At 41.5% G+C, this 13,293-nt stretch overlaps 1 protein-coding gene across 2 annotated transcripts in view; it reads right to left on the bottom strand.

Annotated features, from left to right (window-relative positions):
• Window positions 1-5,572: 5,572 nt before the first annotated feature.
• Window positions 5,573-13,293, bottom strand: part of POC1A (POC1 centriolar protein A) — a 29,639-nt gene continuing 21,918 nt past the window's right edge. For both annotated transcript variants that reach the window (XM_066614394.1, XM_066614395.1), the window contains exons 10-12: window positions 11,327-11,386; window positions 8,992-9,141; window positions 5,573-5,857 (exon numbers count right to left, since the gene is read on the bottom strand). In XM_066614394.1, the coding sequence (XP_066470491.1) occupies window positions 5,759-5,857; window positions 8,992-9,141; window positions 11,327-11,386 (309 nt within the window). In that variant the 3' untranslated portion in view covers window positions 5,573-5,758. The remainder of the gene's footprint in view (window positions 5,858-8,991; window positions 9,142-11,326; window positions 11,387-13,293) is intronic.

The following is a 13,293-nucleotide window of genomic DNA, read 5'->3' as shown; positions in this document are numbered from 1 at the left end:
TTGATTAGATATATTGATATATGATTGCTTGCACCTTCCAACGGTGTGTTTTTGTGTGTGTTTTTGTGTGTTGTGTATTGAGTTTGTGTTTGTTTATATTTGTTGTTTTTATTTTGGAAAATTAAAAATTAAAAAAATGTGACTTTACATTAAGGGCCCTGTGCCTCTTCAACAGCTGCCCAACAGGCAGAAACTCAACAGGTACAACTTTTTAACAGAAATACAGTGCTATGGGATTGTATTACTGCAGTGGTTCTCAAACTCTCTGGGAGAGTTTGAGAGCCACTAAGTTCTTGCATGGGCGGGAGGGGGGAGACAGCAGGGGCAGGGAGGAGGCAGCGGCACGATCCCCACAATCGCGCCGCTCAGGGGGGCTGCAGGGGCTTGGGTATGCATACCCAAGCCCCTGCAGCCTCCCGGGGGTGCGGGGAGCCCAGCGCGACCTGCAGCAGGCTCCCCGCAGCACATCTACTTTCACTGCTGCAGGGAGTCCTGCTGCAGGTCACGCCGGGCTCCCCGCACCCCCGGGAGGCTGGGCTTGGGTACGCATACCCAAGCCCCTGCAGCCCCCCTGAGCGGTGCGATCGTGGGGATTGTGCCGCTGCCTCCTCCCTGCCTCCAGGCTGCCCCTGCCCCTTAAGGGGGCAGGGGCCAGGGCCCGCAGGCTGGGGCATCGCTACACCTCAGTTTGAAAAGCCCTGGATTACTGTATGTTCTGCAGCTGTTAAAAGGTGCAGGAGTAACAGGAGTGACTTTATCCTCATCTTGGGAAACTACAGCAACTTCCGTATTCTACATACATTTCACAAGGTGAGTTAATACATGAACAAAAGTAGTCAGGATGTTCAACAATTGTGGAGATTCATACAAGCCACTGTCTTTTTCAGGCAATGTCGGTTCTCTCCTCATTAACCATGAACATTTCAGAAAGCCTGCACTCTGCGTTAAATTTAAACCCTGTACACTAGGCTCATTTTTCTTTCCAGTAAAGGGTGCAACAATGGAAACTTTACTGAGAGTAGCAGACTGTATGTTTTCATAAGCCCACACTAGGGGAAGTCTGAATGGAACAGATCCCAGACAGCTGTTAAGAAAATACTCACTGAGGGAGTGTAAAAGGGAAGTGAAGCAATGCTGAACTTCATCCAGGCAACCGCACAGCAAAATTGCTACATTAACCCTTTTAGTGGTCAAATCTGCTCATATGACCTATGGGGGGGATAGAGAGAGAGAGAGAAATATGATTAAGGTGTCTCTTGGCCATACTGTGTGAGAGACTAAGGAACGGTCTGGAAGAGATGCTTAATTGTGCCATGACCATTCTGGAAGTAACTCAGTTTTGAAACTGTGTCCCACATTTGAGAGAGAACCCTACAACACAAGGTGCGCACTACTGCTTGAATGGACACAGATTCCTGTGTTTGGTGAAAATAGGCTGCAAGATTGCAGCTAACACCAAGTTCCTCTTATTGAGCTAGGGACATATGCTTAGTGGGAAAGCAAGAGTGGGGGAATTTCTCCTGAGTATGGCATTTGCCTGTCATGATAAACACTGCTCAGGAGAGAGGCAGGGTATAGCCAAATATTGGCATTGTGCTCTCATTATCTCACCAGAACGGTGCATGCTCTCTATCAGCATGCACCTGACCTACCTGAGGGGGGACATATGCCCCAGGCACCAGGTGGGGGGGTGGCACCACACTGCCATCCACTCCCCCCAAGGTGCTCAGTTGGCTGCTGATAGTATCAGTGCACCCCTGAGGGCCTCTCCCCCAAAGACGTTTTTGAGGACCAGGGAAGCCACATTTGAAAAGCAGTTTGCAATATGGCAAGAGGCACTTCTTTTGAAAGAAGTCAAACATTTCACTGGCCATGCCCAAACAGCTCTACAGATCCAAGCTGGACTGAACATGTTTGATCCATTTTAAATTTGAATTAAGCAGGATCTGCATACACAGGTGGAGCACACATTGTGTGGATACACAGGCAAGCATTTTACTTGTGGCTGCTTTCATGGCCGAGACTGGGAACAGAGTGAATGTATGCTGACCATCTGATCTGCAGCCCATAACAATCAGCCTCACAGTTCTGTGTATTTCTGCCAACATAATTATGAATTGACCATGATATTGCTTCAGTTTAAACTTCCAGACAGGAAGGAAAAGTGGGCAGTGCAAAAGATTGCTTTTTTCACAGAGCATGAGTATGTTTTAACATGTTCCATGCCCATAGCAGCCAAGAATTCCCTGTGCTTCAGCTCTTTGGCATATGTAACTCCCCTGGGGACCAATCTGAGTGAAAAGGGCTGTTGCTAAAACTTTAGTGAGGTCATGTATTTGGCAAACCTAATGGCAACAAATTACACTGCTTTTTTAGGAACTTGGCTTCGCAATTGCCTCGGAGATCCAAACAGAATCCTTAACTCTTTGTCATCTTTCCCACACCATCCACTCAGAGCAAATCCCTATTCGAGCTGCTCTAGTTTTTACGCTGAAATTCACATCCACCCCCTCACTAATCTACTCAGTTGCTTCCTGAACTAGCCAATTTGCAAGACGATCACTATAGACATTCCAGTGTCAGGAAAAGGAACTGAACACAAGGAGTGAATTTTTGGCCCCCTGGATAAGGATATTCTGTCCAAAGTTCTGCCAATGTACTTAGCAGGAAAAATAAAATGACTAGAACAAATTAGAATTCTACTGGTGATACCGGCTAAAGTATAAAAGACATTCATTTCATTAAAATGGAAAATACATCTAATTGACAGAAGGGTGAAACCCAAGGGAAGATCGGTATGGTCATTTTGGAGTGTCATAAAACTGAAGGGAATGTAGGGCGGCAGGTTAACACCTACCCCAGTAAAGTGGCATGCTGGGAGGTTCTGTTGTCACAAATGCCGCCAGTTTTTTTTTGTCTCCCATTTAGCAGCTGAGAAGCGAGATAACATCTTAGTAGGTTCTATTTGGCCCAGGAGTCTCTAATTGCTCACCTTTAACCAAAGGTCCTTTGGACATGTACCTTTACCTGCATGAGTACAGCTGCCTGTAGTTGCTCTCTTTCCAGGTCAAGTCATTTAAACAGGATCACGTTATGGACTCAGACCAGGGAATGGCGAGTTCAAATCTCTTCTCAGCCATGAAGTCTGTTGGTTGACTTTGGGGTAGCCACTCTCAGGCTAACCAATCTAAGAAGCTTGTTGTAAAACTAGGGGTAGAAAATCATTTACAATGCCCTGAGCCTTCTGGAGAAGAAATAAAAATGGAACAAAAATGCAACACACTTGCTTAGCAGGAAATTCTTAGAGTCCACTTATGGAGAGGTTGCATTCCAAATCTGTCCACCCTGTGCTGGTTAGCCCCACTGAAGGGCAACTGAGCAGGGTTCATGCAAGCTTTGATACTTGCACAATAAAAATTGAGCCATCAACAGAACACTACCACTGTAAATGGAGAAAAAGCACTTTGTACCATCGCGCGCTCTGTCACTCAAAACTGGCTGTAAAAAAGCTATTCTAATATTGTTTTTAAAACAAGCTTGCATTAAAAGCAGTAGAAATGTTTTTTAAACTTTATGAAACAAATTTCTATATTCCATTTTATAATTTGATAACCATTAAAAGCAATGAAACTATAAATGAGTTTTAAAGTCTATGTCAATAAGCTTCTAGCTTAGTTGATTAAAATATGCAAGAAGCTTTCATAGTAAGTGCTGCCCTAGGTTCTGCTGTAGCTATAATTATCTCTACAGATATCACTATTGTCACCACCACCACCCCACATTGCTATTTTTGCCTCGCTTTTAGCAACAGGGACTCATTAGTGGACTCAGAGACATCAGTTGAACACAGAGACATGGCTTCACAACAAAAAGGGGTGCATTAGAGATTTCACCTACAGGAATGATTTAGACAAGAACATACGTGAAACGACAAAAGAACGTGCCAATGACTCAAACCTCCTCTTTGGAATATGTTTGTCCAATGGGGAGAGATGTACATCTGGAATTCATGCAGGCCACCAGACAAAACCACCTGGTCAAAGAAGCAGCATCTCCTGCAATTTGTGAAAGACTGTGCAAAGTAGTTGCGTACCAAACCAAACAGGGATTTTCCTTTCATGTTTCAAGCCAAGAAGTGAAATAACCTGTAGATCCTAACAGACCGTCAGATCTGGTGAATATAGTCTCACAGAATGAGAAAGGATATTTTCGTTTGCCAATTCCTCACATTTTTATGACCAATCCTTTTTTCTTTATGACCCGAAAAATCTTTCCGCTGCTGTAAAATGCCTTAAGGTGCCATGCTGCTTTCTGCATACTGCTACAAGAGGCAGCAGGATCGGAGCACTGGACCCAGCTGCACCCACCAGTACAGGTAAGCCACTGGTGGCATTGGAACAAGGCATGGCAGATAGGGGGCATATTTGGGGCAGAGAGAGCTCCTTTAGCATACTACACTACACCAGCTCTCTATACAACTTTGACAACATTGATCAATGTATGTAAGGTAGGAGGTCTGGTCTAGAGGGTAGAGCCTCCATTTGCCTGAAGATAACAGCTGAAGGTCGCCAGTTCGAGGCCACCGGCACCGTGAACGGCGAGACCTTGAAGCAGCTGACAAGCCAAGCCAAGTTTTTCCATCTGCTCTTTGGCCGCCCTTCAAGTGAGATATGAAGGATTGTCAGCTTGCGTGGGAGGAAACTGGAGGCCAGAATGTGATACCAGATCATAAAAGGATCCATCTGAAATGTTGTAGTTCTTGAAAGACAGAACCTTCTTCAATTGTAAAAATCCCTATAGGGATTTAGTATAGCCTGCCTGTGTAAACCGCCTTGAAATGAAGTCTGAGGAGAAATCTGACGACCATGAAAGGCGGTATATAAATACCTGTTTTTGTTGTTGTTGTTGTTATTATTATTATTATTAAGGTAATGTCACTGCTTCCCATTAGTAATATAAACAAAGGAATGTGACTGAGCCAAAAAAAATTTAAGATTATGAGCACATATATCTAGCACAAACTATGAAAATATACATGGATAGAGTAGCCCAGGTCTTGCCACTGGGTTTTTACATATACAGTGTATAATGTCATTGGAACTCATTGTGGACCTTGCTTGCTGGTGTGCTTCATATCAAACATACCGCAAGAGATCCTACATTCTGGGCAAATGACATTCAGATTCTAAAAAATGTTCTTCTAGAAATTCTCTAGTAGCCACTTGACTTTTCAGGGAAATATATCCCAAAAGCATGAGTCACATTTCTGCTTGGAACATTTACATCTGAAATGGAGAACTCCTTCAATTTTTATGGGATTTCTGCATCTGAAGGGAAACTCCCACAGTGTTCTCCTATATACCCACACACAATATTTCAACAAATCTGCTGTGGTAGATTCTAGAAAACTTGTCATAAAAGGTCATAAAGAAAAATTTCCAAAATGACACTGTGCAACTCTTAAATGTAGAAGTGAAGCTTTTGTTACATTTAAAATGAAAATACCCCTCAATACCCCTCAATACAGAAGAACTAGGGTGGTAACACCAAAGATAACACACAAACCAACATCTTTAGTTAGAAAGGAAAGTTTAATCTTAACAAAAAAATGTATTTACAGACACCATTAGCTGTACAATTTTATTCTAATAAAATAGAAAATGTTTTCATGTAAAAAACAACCACATTCACACAAAATGCTGGAAACACACACTCATTCACACCCTGACTGTGCTGGCTTCCTCAGCTCCCAGGAAAATCAGCTGGACTTAATCTGAGCAATCTTTTGTTGATTCTCAAGACACTCCTTCAGCTTGTCTTCTGTTAATGTCAGTCTTTGTTCCAGAATGGAAACTGTCTGCAAAATGGAAAACACAGTTGTAGGTGCTGTCAGAAGACAACATGATGCACATATTCTGGGATTAAGGTCCCTGGACACAGTAGCACTTCTGTGTAAACTTGGATAGGATTGGGCTGTGCTGCATTTAAAAAAAAAAAAAAAAAACCTTATAGGCCACTGTTCTGCCTTACAAAGAAGCCTTCGGAGACACTTGTAAACAGAAAAATAAAACTGAAAAAACAATTTTTAAAGTTCCAATAAAACAGAGACTTAAAAAAAATTAGATCATGTGAATGAATGAATGAACCCCAAAGGCCAAAAAAAAACAAAAAAAAACCCATGACTTCCTATTTCTCTTAGGAAACAGGAAGTCGCTTTTTTTTTTTGCCTGCGGGCTTCAGAAAGCCCTCCAGAGAGGTGACCAGAGCAGAGCTTCAGAGGGTTCAAAGCAGAGCTTCAGAATCCACCTTCAGAAGGTTCAGGCTGAGCCAAGACTGGCTCAACATGGGACTGGAGAACCCACATTGAATCAGAACCACTGATATAAAATCCACGGATAAACAGGCCTGTACACACGAAGAAGTACTCCTTACCCAGTTATAGCTGGCACAAAAGCCTTTATTTTTATTTTCAACACTCCTTTAGTAGATAAGAAAATTCAGCCCATTATATTATATATGCAGTCTTCTTGCTATTCTTTAATAATGTCACAATTAATTTAACTAGAAAATAACAAATAACTAGAAAAACTGCCTTAATTAAAATTTATCAAAGAATTTACTCAGTATAAATTCTTTACTCCTTTGAAAACATCTGTGAGTCATGAAAATATGGCCTTTATTAAGCACTAGCTATGGGCCCATCAAATTTGACAGGCAGGAAAGCGGGATTGAAATGCCATTGCCTCAGCAGAGACAGTGGAACAGTTCTGCTTTTCCAGTACTGGCTATGCCCAGTTCCCCAAAACTAAATATGGCCTAAATCCTAAAAAACACTTCCCTGCTCTCAAACATAAGACTCACTTGCTATGGAAAAGAAGCCATGTTCTCACAAAACCTGGTTTTTTTTCCAGTTTTCCCATGGCCCTTCAAAAATATATACGTTTTATATATTTTCAGGAGGGCCAGAGCACTTGGTGTCAGGGGTTGTGGGCAGATTCTCCCCCCCCCCTCCAATGCAACATTATTTCAAGTCCCATTCTTAAATATGCCCCATAGGAATCAAGAGTAGACATTACATTCAAGATTCCTTATGGAATCTTGACATTACATTACATTTAAGCCTTATGGAACAATAAGGCTAACCAGTGATCCGAATGTCTAAAGTGTGAAAAGCAGGCCTTGCCGCCTCTGAACTGTGTCACAGATTGCAGGGTGTCTACTTTACCCTACAGAAGTCAACTGGAACCACTGAGAACCAGTCAGTTCCTTCATCCACAGAACCCGGTCCACTGGGTTCTGTTTCTTGATTACTGGAATGAAAGAAAATGATGGGAACTGGCTTGTATATGTCTACATCATAAACTATAACAAACCAGAATGAGATATTCAGCATGTGTACATAAACTAAAAACTGGCTCTTGCTCAACACATGCCAGGTTACTATTAGGTGAGCATTGACTTGGATTAAGCAGATTCTGCAAGATGAGCTGAATGACACAAGAGTCAACCCTACTAATCCATTTGCAGTATTAGAAAAGTTAAGCAATAAAAAAGGCCATAATGACTCCCTTGTGTCCATATAGCTTCATATCTTTGGCTGAAGTGTTTTACCCAAAGAAGCAGGGTCGCCAATGCACACCCCACTGTGCAGGGCATACTACTACTTGGGAGTAATCATTCCCACTGTAATTAGTGTCCAGCAAAAATAAAACTAGTTTTAACTGAATAAAAACAATTCTGCTGCTTCCCACTGTACACAACACCTCACTCTATCTTTAAATACTTCTCTTTGGAGGAAGATGTATTTCATAGATTCACCACTGGCTTCAACTGGACTAGTCCATCAGAGTAATTTGCAAATAACAGTCACTGAAGTACTTCCTCCCCACCCCAACGTATGCAATATCACATGAGAATGTCCATCTTGAAGTTCTGTGCATTCCATGCAGTGATTTTTGAACCACTTTCTCCCCTTACGCAGATTCCAGATTAAAACAACACCTGGGACATTTTGCTGGAAGCCACCATGGGCTCCTCCCTTTGGGTGGGGAGAGGCAGAGGTAAAATAGTTCAATTAAAGTGGATACAAAGTCTTCCACTGAGGAGGACTGATACAACCTAATCTACTAGTAAAGTGCTCAGAGTTAAATACAGAACTATAAGCAATTGTATTGCATTTTATAATTTATAGTATGGTCCCACAATGATGCAAGACTTCTAAGACTCCCATGAAGTCTAATTAAAAAATGAGGAAAAACTTGGACTAGATGCAGGCATATTTCACAAACTTTGAACAGAATCTGTTAAAATTATTAATTGGCTTTTGAAAAACTCCTCCTTGTGTGATAAACATTATCTTTCCAACTGCCATTCCCAACAAACCATGCATTCTCCAGAGAAAGCATGTTCTGTAAGGCCACTTGGCCTTAAGTGCCACTGTAAGGCACTTACCACTTGGAGAAATTTGCTTAGTTGTTCTGGCTGATGAACACACATTTAATTTGCTTTACTGGAAATACTATGATAGTGACGGGTGGTACCAGGAACACTGAAGAAAACAATCAGACCCAACTAAAGGACAAACAGCATAAAACACTCACACTTCACACATGATATTTTCCTCCTGTTCCAAGATGTCCATGTATGGGAAAATCAGGCAAGCTGTCATTGCTGAAGTTCAACAAAAGTGTTTATTTTGCCATTAGAACAGAGAGCAGGAACTTGCTCGTGTCATCTATAGCAGCCCAATTTTTGCCAATAATTCACAAATGTTTGATTAAATAAAAATGGTTGACCAATTTCCTATGACTCAAACACCTGCACTTCCTTCCACTTCTGGACTTGGTAGACAAAGATCGCTTTTGCACTTAGTTCTGAAATAAGAAATCTTTTGTGGCTTCCTAAAATTTATTCTTCCTTGAGCCTATCAGACTTCGAGTTTTATGAATCTATAATTAGTGGGTTTATCAAGACTCTTGAAATGTTCCATACCTGTGTGAGAACATCTAGTTGTCCCACAATATGCTGTAGGGTGCTGGCAAGACTAGTTTCATCAATTTGTTCTTGTTGCCTTCTGACCGATTCTACAGTTTCTTGGGATTTCTGTTTATCTGGAATGTCTCCAAAATCCATCTCTGATTGCTAAAGGATGAAGAGATATTGTTTACAATACCAAATGAAAATCCAACACCAGCAATGGGAAGAAACTGTTTACTTGCATGACATGGACAGCTAAGGATGGGATAAGGACAGCTAAGGATAGGAAGAGCATTATCAGGCATTCAGAAAACAGGTTTGCCCAAGCCATTCTGAAGAGCTTTGCCGGCAAGGCCCTCATGTGCACACTGGTCCTGAAGATATTCTGCCCACAAACTCCCCATCAACCCTTTCTCAATCCAACCACAAACACAGCACTTATGATTTAAATAAAATGTGAGAAAGAACTAAAATTAAAAATGGAAAAGAGAATTCATGGAGGAAGAGGCAACTTACAAAATACCAGAAAGTTTAGAAAAAACAAAACATTCAGAAGCCTGAGAGTTATTTGGCAAGTGTGATGGGGAAAAAATTATTTAAAAGATTTACAGGCCACCTTTCCTCTTAAAAACTATGATGCCCAAGACAGCTCAAAGAACAAAACACAAAACCATAGTTACAAAAACATAATAAAAATGCAGCACATGCAAAAGAGAGCCGAATAAAAGTGGATAAGCCGCCTTAGGGGGTGTGTGGAATCATTAAAGGGAGAAAGCTAACTTAAATGCCTCTCCCTTAAGAACCAAGGTGTTCCAATAGGTTTAGTTTTATATTCTCACCTTTGGAAGAGAATCACCCACCCATGCTTTGATGGGATATACAGAAATATGCACCATAAATACAAGTTTACTATGCATTGTATTGTAGCTTTTATTAAAACTATAACACACAAACTATTTCTCAAAATCAACTGGATACTTAAATGAAATCCTATGCAAGTCCAAAGTACTCTGGAGTAAGCTCCATTGAATTTAATGTGACGTGCAGAGCAATCCTATCTTGCACTGGAACAGGCAGGCCAGGAGACTTACACTGTATCCAATGCAAGATTGGAGCCAGAAGTGGCTCAGCCAGAGGTAAGGGCAAACTCTTCTGCTTGCCCCCTGGTAAGCCACTACGGCCCCAATGGGTCTCCTCGGGCTTGTGCCACCTCAGGAGGTGGCACAAGTCCAAGGAGAATGAAGCGGCTTCAAGCTGCTCCACAATGCTCAGAGAACAGGGTTGGAATCTGGCATAACAGCCAGGTCCCAGCCCCGCCTGCCTGCCCGCCCCTGGGACCGCCCTCCACCTGCCCTGGAACGCCTCCCTTCCGCCTCCTCCCCTCCCTCCCCACAACGGCATGGAGGCTGGATACAGCCTTTGTGGGCTGGTGCACGTTCCTGCGCTGCCAACTCCTAAGGAGTGCAAACGTGCTTTACAGCACATTTGCGACCCTCCTGGGCTGGCACAAGGGATTTGAGTCGGCCTAACCAACAGTTAGGATTGCGCCCTTGCTCTCAAAAAGTGCATACAGATTGCAGCATAGGGGCCCAATCCTATCCAGTTTCCCAGTGCTGATGCAGCCATGCCAATGGGATATGTATTGCATCCTGCTGGGGGGGGGGCAGTCATGGAGGCCTCCTCAAGGTAAGGGACCAATTGTTTCCTTACTCCAGGGCTGCCTTGCAGCTACATTGGTGCTGGAAACCTGGATAAGATTGGGCCCCCAGTCATTCTCTCACCCCACAGACCACTTTATCCTTCAGCTATGATACATTTCTTACCCTGGGTCCTTACCCTGGGCCATGTTGGTGCTTTCATGAAGACCCAATCCACTGTGAATTCCAGACAAACCTCCAAAAATGGAACTGGTACATATCTTGGGGATTTGGTGCATCCAATATACAGCTCATTTAGTGAAATGAAATTACAAACTCTAGCATAGGGCATTTCAGAACAAGAAGCATTTGTTTTGGCCATAAGTGAAGGGGAGACACATGCGTCCAACATATTGCAAACACATGCCAAGGAGCGTTCAACAACTGCAGGTCCTGGCCTTCTATAAAACGACATATTTGAAGACATCTCCTCTCTTCAAGCATCCCAATGTTCACTGCAGGCACACAGTGGACATGTTGCAAACAATTTTTTTCATGGTATGCAACATGTCTCTTTGCTATTAAAGTCAATAAATGAGCTCATGACTAAAGACTTACAAAGCAAATGGAGGTTGACTAAAGCTTACCCCCTATGTACTACAGTGAAAAAAATAAGTAATCTGGACTAAAAAAAACTGTTAGATTTTGCTTACCTTTTCCTGTCTGTAAATTCCAGATTTCTGAAGATCACCACTGCCAGTGTCCATTGGGTTCTACAAGCAAACATTCCAAGTGTTATTCTGTATGTCCTGAAAATACTCATTCCAATTATAAAAACCCTGTGCAGCGTAAATATTCCCAGTGTGCTCAAAGATTCTCAAAGATCAGCTTCATGCTGCCATTTGAAACACAACACAAACACCCTAATGCAGTTAGGCATTGCATACCTAACTTGGCAGACCAAGCTTAAGACTCTACTGTACACTGCACCACAAGTGACTCGAAGGCAATATTTTAGCAATAAAAACAGAGAACTCTGTTTCCATTTGTGCCAAGAACTCTGACATCAGCCACCATTTCTCAATTTCAAGGGTCCTTCCCCAAGTCTTAATAATTTGATACAATTTCTGCATCTAGAGATATTCTGTGGAGGGGAAAGAAGAGACAAGAATAGCACGAAGTTTACTTTCTGGAAAGAAGCTGCCCCACAAGCCTAATGTGAAAGGCAGTCAGGCTTGTAACATAACATGCAAGAGGCCTGGCTTTTCCACAACAGGCACTCAACCCATTTTAGTTTCTTTTTGCATGCCTTAAAATACAGCCTTTTCACTCCTAGTTTTAAATGTTATTAATTTCAACCAGAAATCTGAACCCTGTCAAAGAAACACAAATTGTGCATAAAGACAATGCAATTACTTACTTTGTGAAAACCTAACAGCCTTCTGAGCTTTTTTTATGTAAAAATGAGCTTTTTTAATTCTGCGTAAGGATTGTCTAAAAAGGTGCCCTTGTAACTTACATTACTACAAAGATTAAATCTACTTTAGTAATTATTCTAGCACATGATTTATTCAGCACAACTGAACAAAAGCATTTGGTAACAGATACCTACTTAACAGGTACTAGAAATATTCAAAGAACCAATGAATACTAAATGGTAGGACAAGCAATTGTGGCAATATTGCTAGCATCAAATGGAATAATTTCTGTTCAACTGGGAAGAAATCAGTCTTCATTTGAAAACGTGATAGCATTCCTGCTGTAGATCATGCTTGTCACTGAAGGGGTTTGCAAAAAGATAGGTAGGTCAAGCAGTATAAAACTGGGCCAGCCAAGACTGAACTTTATTCACAAGTGGTTTCAGTGAAGTGTTTAAAGCACTTCATACATGGTTAGCCCTACCAACAGCTCTAATATATCCTCCTGTAAAATTTGCCTAGTCTTGGTGTGATCTAGAAAATTCAACAACAACCAACATTGCTTAGCAATGTTTTATTCCATCTGAATAATGCTAAAGTGCCTTATCTAATCTATCTGACAGCTTAATTAGGAAGAGAAAAAGTCATAATATCAGTTCTCAGGACAAAGCAGTGTTTATGGTTCATGACAAATCCATGGTATAATATACAGGGTATACGTTCTTTTTCCAGATTAGCTTCAAGTAAAGGTTTATTTTAGCTCTAGCTGTATGGAGGAAGAGTGACATCCAGTGGAAGCACTCCTCTGCTGGGATATAATGAAAAAGACTTCAAGGTGCTGGTCAAACTGATTTATTGAGGTACATGTTTTTGAAGAACACTTCCCAAGTAATGAAACGTCTGATGCAAGGTAAGACAAATCAAATTCACATCACTGAATAACTTAAAACAAGAATTCAACAACACGTTCACATTTTGCTATATTGTAATTTGAAAATTAAATCTGTTGAAAATTTAGTTTCTCTCTCCCCCCCAACACTTCCAAATAGCATTAGCAAAATAAGAGCAATTGTTTGATTCTGCAATAATATTTTGTTGCAACCTGCTCCATTTCCCAATAAATGAAAGTGTGAAACTTCTTTCAGTATGCAAGTTCTTCTGGGGGAGAAAGTAAGGAAGTTTAATCATCTTTATTAATATTTCTCCAGAACCAAAGTGTTTCCTACTCTCCACTTCTCTTATCAGTTGTGCAACTGATAAGC

This window comes from Tiliqua scincoides, chromosome 2 (genome assembly GCF_035046505.1).
Source record: "Tiliqua scincoides isolate rTilSci1 chromosome 2, rTilSci1.hap2, whole genome shotgun sequence".
In the NCBI taxonomy this organism is placed as follows: domain Eukaryota; kingdom Metazoa; phylum Chordata; class Lepidosauria; order Squamata; family Scincidae; genus Tiliqua; species Tiliqua scincoides.
The sequence above is the reverse complement of the archived record's forward strand: the minus strand, read 5'-3'. Positions and strand labels throughout refer to the sequence as shown.